This window comes from Neoarthrinium moseri, assembly GCF_022829205.1.
Source record: "Neoarthrinium moseri strain CBS 164.80 chromosome Unknown scaffold4_Wmoseri_CBS_16480, whole genome shotgun sequence".
Classification (NCBI taxonomy): Eukaryota; Fungi; Ascomycota; class Sordariomycetes; order Amphisphaeriales; family Apiosporaceae; genus Neoarthrinium; species Neoarthrinium moseri.
The window spans coordinates 783,003-791,047 of NW_026055118.1; the positions used below are offsets into that span (position 1 = coordinate 783,003).

The 8,045-nt window shown below is 54.3% G+C and overlaps 1 protein-coding gene across 1 annotated transcript; it reads left to right on the forward strand.

The window, feature by feature from the left end:
- Positions 1-48: 48 nt before the first annotated feature.
- Positions 49-6,173, forward strand: JN550_002037 (uncharacterized protein; the record flags this gene model as incomplete). Its single annotated transcript, XM_049313288.1, has 8 exons — positions 49-182; positions 236-427; positions 551-763; positions 822-1,055; positions 1,175-2,262; positions 2,318-5,352; positions 5,406-5,845; positions 5,957-6,173. The coding sequence occupies 8 exons, from the start codon at positions 49-51 to the stop codon at positions 6,171-6,173; spliced, it is 5,553 nt and encodes a 1,850-aa protein (XP_049176098.1).
- Positions 6,174-8,045: the final 1,872 nt, after the last annotated feature.

Sequence of the window (8,045 nt, forward strand, 5' to 3'; positions counted from 1 at the left end):
CTGTGCAATTGTTTTATTTTACCATTGGCCCTTTCTACTAATTATGCTATGTGTACAGTGAATGCATCCCGTCACCGCCCTCGTAGTCATCCCAATCCTGTAGAGGTCGTTGCTGCAAAGTGGTTTTGTTGGTCACGCGACGTCTTGGCATCTCAGATCAGCTCCGATGGCGCTCTGGGGATGTATTCACCTAGACACGATTTCAGCAGTTGGACCGCTAAAGATGTCTCTGAAGGCGCCTGGAGCTGACCGCCCAGGGCAGTCTGGACACGCAGCGCGCGCTCCTATTCGCCAATGCGCTTACCGCGAACGCCTTCCGGGTTGGTATGCACAAACTGCAAAGGCGCTACGGCACTCTCAACCTTGGTCAGGACGTCATGAGCACCGATCGACTGGCCGACGGAGGTCCTCCCTTCCAGCAGATGATGTGCCAATCTGGACAGTGTTCAACCTACATTCCACTCGGTAGACTCTCTGCTCCACGGATGAATTAACGGCGCCGCATTTCTCTCCAGTGCCCGCATTTGCGCCGAAGAGTTATCGGTTGTAGCTATATTACTCATCCCTGGAACCGTGGTCCTGCGGCTGCTGCACAAGCAAACTCTGAACGTCGACTTCTGACAACCGCCTACCCTGCGAAGCCGCCCTTCCCTCAACTCCCGGCCAGTACCAGAGGTGACCGAGGGGAGGACTACTCTTTCACCCTCGAGGCTGAATCATCGATCGAGGTAGATGGCATAAGAGACACTTGCTTATCCACCGGGTGGGAAATCCGGCACGTGTTTGCGCAGCTGGGAACAAAGCTTGTAAGCGCCTCGCAGACCCTGGAAACACGTGTTTGACTTTTTGGGCTGCGATTTCCACTCATTCAGTAAAGCGCTCGTGTCTGGTATGTCAATTGTGAACCGCGTATTTGGGTGCACGCTGCTCGTTGCCGAGGTCAACTGGCTTTGGGGCATCGCCTCGGGGTGGCAGGTCGGTGCTGGACGGGCGGCGGCAAACAGAAGTTCTGGATCTGGATCTCAGCTGCTTTGGCTCGGCTCTGCCTCGTACCCGTGAGCCTGGGTTGTTACTGGACGTATGTAGACGGGCCTGGAACCTCAACACCATCCAGACCATCCCCTGACTCAGGCCTTGGTTCATGCACATTCGACGGTCCACTTAAGTAGCTTAGCACCAAGGGACTGATGGAGACCAACTCAAATCGCGGGCAGAACGGGAGCACCAGGCGGTCGGCGTCCCGCTCCGTGTCGCATTCTCACAAGCTTTCTTCCGGGAGCACGTCGAGCATATCCAGTCGCAAGAGCCGGCATGCTGAACCAGTTGCAAGCTTTGAGGTTCCTGTGGATGCGAGTTTATCAATGCCTCCACCGCCCCGACCCTCGAGCTTGAAAAGCCCTCGCTCGTCCTTTCTGCAGAGCCGCCGTGAGTCGGCCGCCTCGGAACCATGGAGCGAGGAATACCGCTCGAACAACCGCCTGCAGCAGGGAGACGCTGAGGGTCTCCGCTCGCAGGATGGGGACGAACTAGCCGTCGACGACCACGACACCCCTCGGCTTGGCCCTACCACTGGCATAATCCGAGACGGCAGCACCGTGGACCGCCTGCCTGATCCCGCCCTGACCTCTCGATCTTCCTTTTCCGACGAGGGAGTGGCATCCAAACGCTTGTCTGTCTCCTCCGCCTATTCTTTGGCCTCGGCTCGTGGTATTCCTAGCTCTGCTGCATCCGTATCTGCATCATCCGACGGCGGCGTCTCGCGCTCCGTGTCCGGTGTCATTATGGCTACCAACCACAAGGGCTTGGGACCAACACCTGGCCATTCCGAGGCTGGGGTCTCGAACGTCACCGTCACCACCTCCTCGAGCCCTCCGACACCCATGGGGGCTGGCCACCAGTTGATGACTCGAGACTCCACCCCGGCGAGTTCTCTGGACGTTGTCAAGAGGAACGCACCACCCAGGTCCGACCCTAACAGCAACACCCCGCGGTCACAACCGCCGACTAGATCTCGCAGTAGAGCCAAGAGGCGGTTTAGCGGTAGTACTGTGACTAGCAGTCACAGCCCGAGCAGTGATCGGGGCATCCTTCACGGCACCAAGGAAAAGGAGGAGGCGAGGCCTGCCCCTCTGGGCATTATTGGAGTCTGTGCTCTCGACTCCAAGGCCAGAAGCAAGCCTAGCAGAAACATCCTGAACCGTCTGATTGGGAAAAAGGAATTCGACGTCATTGTCTTCGGGGACAAGACAATCCTCGACGAAGGTAAGTTGCTCATTGTCCTACCCAGGTGTTCGAACCAGGACTAACCGGTTGGCAGAGGTGGAGAACTGGCCCATCTGTGACTATCTGATTTCTTTCTACTCTGACGGTTTCCCGCTAGAGAAGGCAATAGCATACGTCAAGGCAAGGAAGCCGTTTTGCGTCAATGATGTGCCCATGCAAAAGATCCTGTGGGATCGACGACTCTGCCTTCGTATCTTGGACTTGATCGGCGTGCCAACCCCCAAACGAGTTGAGGTCAACCGTGATGGAGGCCCTGGTCTCCTCACGCCTGAGGTGGCCAAGCACATCGAGAGCATCACCGGGCTCGCTCTGGAACCCACCAATCCCGAGAAGGCTGTGCGCCCTAGAAAGGTCGAGCTGCTAGACGATGGGGACATCCTAAGCGTTGACGGCACCCTCCTCAAGAAACCATTTGTGGAGAAACCCACCAGCGGCGAGGACCATAACATCATCATATACTTTCCGAAGTCAAGTGGTGGCGGCGCCCGTAAGCTTTTCAGGAAAATTGGCAACAAAAGCTCCGAGTACATACCCGATCTTACGATTCCTCGAGCTATCACCGAACCGGACAGCAGCTACGTCTACGAAAAGTTTATGAGAGTAGAAAATGCTGAGGATGTCAAGGCTTACACCGTTGGCCCCGCGTTCTGCCATGCCGAGACAAGGAAATCTCCTGTTGTCGACGGAATCGTTCGACGAAATACGCATGGCAAGGAGATCCGCTACGTCACCCCTCTCAACGATGAAGAGAAAGAAATGGCACGAAAGATATCAACAGTATTTGGGCAACGTGTCTGTGGGTTCGATCTGCTGAGAGCTGAAGGCAAGAGCTATGTGATCGACGTCAATGGCTGGAGCTTTGTCAAGGACAACGATGACTACTACAATCACTGCGCTAAGATCCTAAAGGAGATGTTCGTTAAGGAGAAAGCACGCCGAGGTGGTCTTACGCCACCGTTGCCGTCTCCCACCGCCTTTGACACTGCCGATCCGCTTGCTAAGTCAGCAGTGGGTGCGAAGGAGCAGGCACCGCGAGCAGATGCTTTACCAATCAGCCAAGCCAAATCTCCCGAAGCGCCGGGCACTGGCATGGCTACGTCGGCGGCCAAATCCATCCAAGATATCAAAACGGCGGACGAAATTCTGTCTGGTGCCATATCGCCGCCCAGATCCGAAGGGGTTTCGTCTGGTATAGCATCAAAGGTGCACAGCGGCGTATTGAGCCCAGCGAGTATCGTGCCTGCGGACTCTACGGTACCCAGCGTACCAGCAACTGCACCAGCCACAGTTCCTGGCACGCCAGCAGTGAATGCCAACAACTCGGTTGACGCGGAGTTTGACCAGCCAACCCCTCCGCCTCCGCCGCCCAAGCATCAGTGGAAGTTGAAAGGCTTGGTATCTGTCATTCGCCACGCCGATCGCACACCCAAACAGAAGTACAAATTCACATTCCACACTCAGCCCTTCATCGACCTTTTGAAAGGCCATCAGGAGGAGGTATTGCTCATCGGCGAAGCTGCTCTTAGTAGTGTCCTAGATGCAGTAGACTTTGCTCTTCGGCAAGGTGAAGAAGACATGGTCAAACTACGGTCCCTTCGCAACGTCCTCGTGAAGAAGGGGGGTTGGGCCGGAACCAAGATCCAGATCAAACCCATGTTTCGTAAAAAGAAGTCAGACGACATGGCGGCCAGCTCTACCACAAAGCTCACCGAGGCTGCCTCGGTCGAACCCGGGGAGCCACGTAATGAAACACCTGTTAACGACCAGCCAGGCGACGCCAATGCCGATGAGACAGCCATCGGACCCGACGGGAGTCGTCGCCCGCCTAAACGCAGCGACTCAATGTCCGGTGTCACGATGTCAAAGTTCACTGCTGCTGAGAACAGCCTTGTGCTAGATAAGTTGCAACTTATTGTGAAGTGGGGCGGTGAACCTACGCACTCAGCTCGGTACCAGGCTATTGAACTCGCGCAGAACATGAGGAATGATTATCTATTGTTGAATCGCGAGGTTCTCGACGAAGTTCATGTGTTCAGCAGCTCGGAGAGACGAGTGACAGCCAGCGCACAGATATGGGCCACCACTTTCTTGAACAAGGAAGAGCTCCCGCAAGACGCTATCACCGTTCGGAAAGACCTGTTGGACGACTCCAATGCCGCGAAGGATGAAATGGATAAAGTCAAGAAGAAGCTTAAAGGGCTCCTGCGCAAGGGTAACGAGCGTCCACCCCAATTTGCGTGGCCTGATAGCATGCCAGAGCCTTCGGAGGTGCAGAATCGAGTCGTGGCACTCATGAAGTTCCACCGCAGAGTCATGCAGCATAACTACAACAAGCTTCTCAGTGGTGCGGTCACCTCGTTGAGTGCTATACAAAACCCTAGCGTGGAAAAGCTAGAAGGAGAGGGTTCAACGTCGTCAATGGCGTCAGCCCTCTCTCAAGCCAATGCAGTGAACAACATTCAAGCGAGGTGGTGCTGTGGCGAGGACGCTGAGCTGTTCAAAGAGCGCTGGGAAAAGCTGTTTGCAGAATTTTGCGACAACGAAAAAGTCGATCCAAGCAAGATCTCCGAGCTATATGACACGATGAAGTTCGATGCCCTTCACAACCGGGCCTTTCTTGAATGGGTATTTACACCGCCCAAGGAGATGCTGGAGAAGGAGTACGGTATTTTCATCGGGCGAGACGGGAAAGTCACACCCAAAGAGAGTGAAGAAAGCAAAGACGCGACTGCTTCCGATGATAAGTCAGACCAGAGTCAGGCCGTAGGGTCGCCTCCTAGTGAGAGATCAGATAAATCAGAGCGATCTGATCGAACTGATCGAGCTGAAAGGGGCGACGTTCGGGGCACGGCTAAGAGAATATTCCGGAGACGCTCTTGGATGAACATGAACATGCGTCAGCAAGGGGCAGACCCTCCTGAACAGTACTTCCGGTTGCAACAATCAGGCGGTCCGACAAAGGCAAAGACCGATGCACGATTTGAGTCTTTGCGAGAACTGTACACGCTGGCCAAGGTCTTGTTTGACTTCATCTGCCCCCAGGAGTATGGAATTTCAGACAGTGAAAAGGTATGTTGAGACGAAGTCCACCAGAATCCATGAATGCTAACGCAAAGTTCCAGCTTGAGATTGGTCTTTTGACAACCCTTCCTTTGCTCAAGGAGATTGTGCAAGACCTCGAGGAAATGCAAGCATCGGATGACGCGAAGTCGTTCTTCTACTTCACCAAAGAATCGCACATCTACACACTGTTGAATTGCATTCTCGAGGGCGGCATCAAGACCAAGATCAACCGGGCTAGCATCCCTGAACTCGATTACCTGTCCCAAATCTGCTTCGAGCTTTACGAGTCGGAAATCAAGCCGCCCATTACGTCTCCGGAAAATCCTTCCACATTTGCCTACAGCATTCGCATCACTATCAGTCCCGGATGCCACATCTATGATCCTCTTGATATCCAGCTCGACAGCAAGCACTGCATCGGCTGCGCGCCGCGTAGGAGTTTGACAGATCACGGTGACTGGAAGACCGTCATCGAGACTCTGAGGGCTAAGTTTCATCAGTAAGTCCACCCTTGACGTCTTGGATACCCGATTGGACGGATCGTGGATCTCGCCTTCTCGATTCGATCTTGGCGTGCTACAGAATCAAGCTACTAACCGTCGGCTACCAGGGTTAAATTGCCGAAGAGTTTCCTTGCCATCAACTTGTCTGATGCTTTCTCCTTCCAAGAGAAAGAGCGTCAGAACTCCGAAGGCGACGTTTTGGAAATGAAGAATGTTGAGCACGCGGCGTCGTACGTGCCCCCGAGCCATGAGCCAGTTGTCTCTGGGGCTGTTGCCGGATCCATTGATCCGACAGCTCCTACCGCGGCCGACCCAGAGAAATGATCAATCGTTGGTTGTCATTAGACGGCTATCACGAGCCGCCACGAGATGCAAGCCGAAAAGAGGTTGTAGACCTGCTTAGTCATTTCAATATGGCTGTGGGTGAAGACCAGAGCTTTTCCCATTTCGGCAGACTTGCCGGTGTAATTGCCGGCGGTGAACTGTCTAATGGAGCGTAAAGAAGCGAAGCTAGAAGGATTTTAGGATTTCTTGAAACAATGGTATTTTGCCCCCCAGCGCATCCCTTGCATCGGTTTCCCAGACTAGAAGGTTTTCACAGACCAGGGTCAGCCCTGAAGCGTATTAGGCATGAAGATAGACTACATACGTTGGTAGAAAAGATCTAGAACAATGATCATGCCAGAAATGTCCAATGCCAAAGCTGTATCCCTCGTCCTGCAGTAACCGAACCGAATGCTGCTCTTGTGCTCCTTCTTTCACCGAAATCCACATCAAGAGCATCTTTGGGTCCCTTGCGCCCGCGTCTGTCCCGTCCCTTGCATGTACATATTGTGCAAGCGTGACATCCTTGCCAGCGCGGGTGACTTGGGGGTTAACTAGGCTCTCGGTCCATCGCATGAGGACAAAAGTATAATAGAAAGAGGCTCACCCGAGAGTCCAAGCTGCAGCCCGTTCCTGCCTCTATGCAACAGGGAGGAGGGGGCACATAAAAGGTGACCTGTCAGATTCTTATTCCCCCTCCTGTCAACCGTCTGTCAAAGCCGTGGTAGCCAGAGCAGGGGTCCTCCCTGCATGTAGAACGCTTCGAATTTGGAAATTCGCAGCGTGCCGCCATGGGACGACACCCCCATTTGCCTTTCCTGGCCCCGTCCGGCGGCTTCTTGGTTGCCATGTAATGTCGGGTCGAGCATCCCAAGGTTTGAGTGCAGGATCTCGAATCCAGACCGGTGTCTCCACTGAACCAATCGCGGGGTCTTGGCACCGGTAGGGTCGTGTCGGAGGAGCGCAATGGGGTACGCTGCCCGTATCAGTCAGATCATGGTCAACCGCCGGCTAGATAAGAGGAAGGACGGGTGTATAGACTTTTCGGCTCGCTCTTACTTGTGCCGAGCTGGAGGGCTAGGCGATGGCCAAGACGTCGTATACTATTTCTGTTCAATCAAATTGGTGTCAGTCGGGGTGCCATAGCTCTTAGCAGGCTCTTAGCTCCAATGCAAAGGTGAAGATGGGTTTTACCGTCTTAGGATTATGCGTATAGGCTATGGAGAAAGTATACGGTTACATGCGAATCGGATCTTAGGGTTGAACCTTCCGATCGACGGAAGGTCTAGTCGTAGAATATGCGGATCAGTGAGATAACCTCCGATGGCATTCTTCAGGGGCCGGAATGCCTTCCGACTAAGAGCTAATGCTGGCAAATGCACTTCTCTATTCCTCAATCGTGACGGGGTCGTGCCTTCGTCATAGGCCTAGTCTCCGGAGGACTTTGCGCGGCAAGTGACTCCATTACCAACCGGGCAGCAGGGGGTATGACGCCCAGTTCCGTGGTTCGGGAACCCTACATAACACAGTGTAAGACGTCGCACCCAGCCTTACAAGCAGGAGACCCATGGGCCACGCGATGAGCGCGGCTCCCTCGGGTTCGTGTCAGCCTGGCGAACGGGATTCACGGGCCCAGCGATCTGAAGTCGGTCAAACGCCAAGAAACGTTAAATCGTGAAGTCTGGTTCAGCTGGCTCGCCCAAGTCAAGCTCCGCCCAGTAGAATGTATGCCTTTCCGGGCGCTGGGGCCAAGCCACGCGTCTCAATATCTCTTGAGTCAAGTGCAACACTGAGGTTCTGGATATGTGACTGACTAAGCGGAACGGCCTGTGTAGCTATTGCGAACTTGGTGCGAGCGCCCCGTAAGGCAAT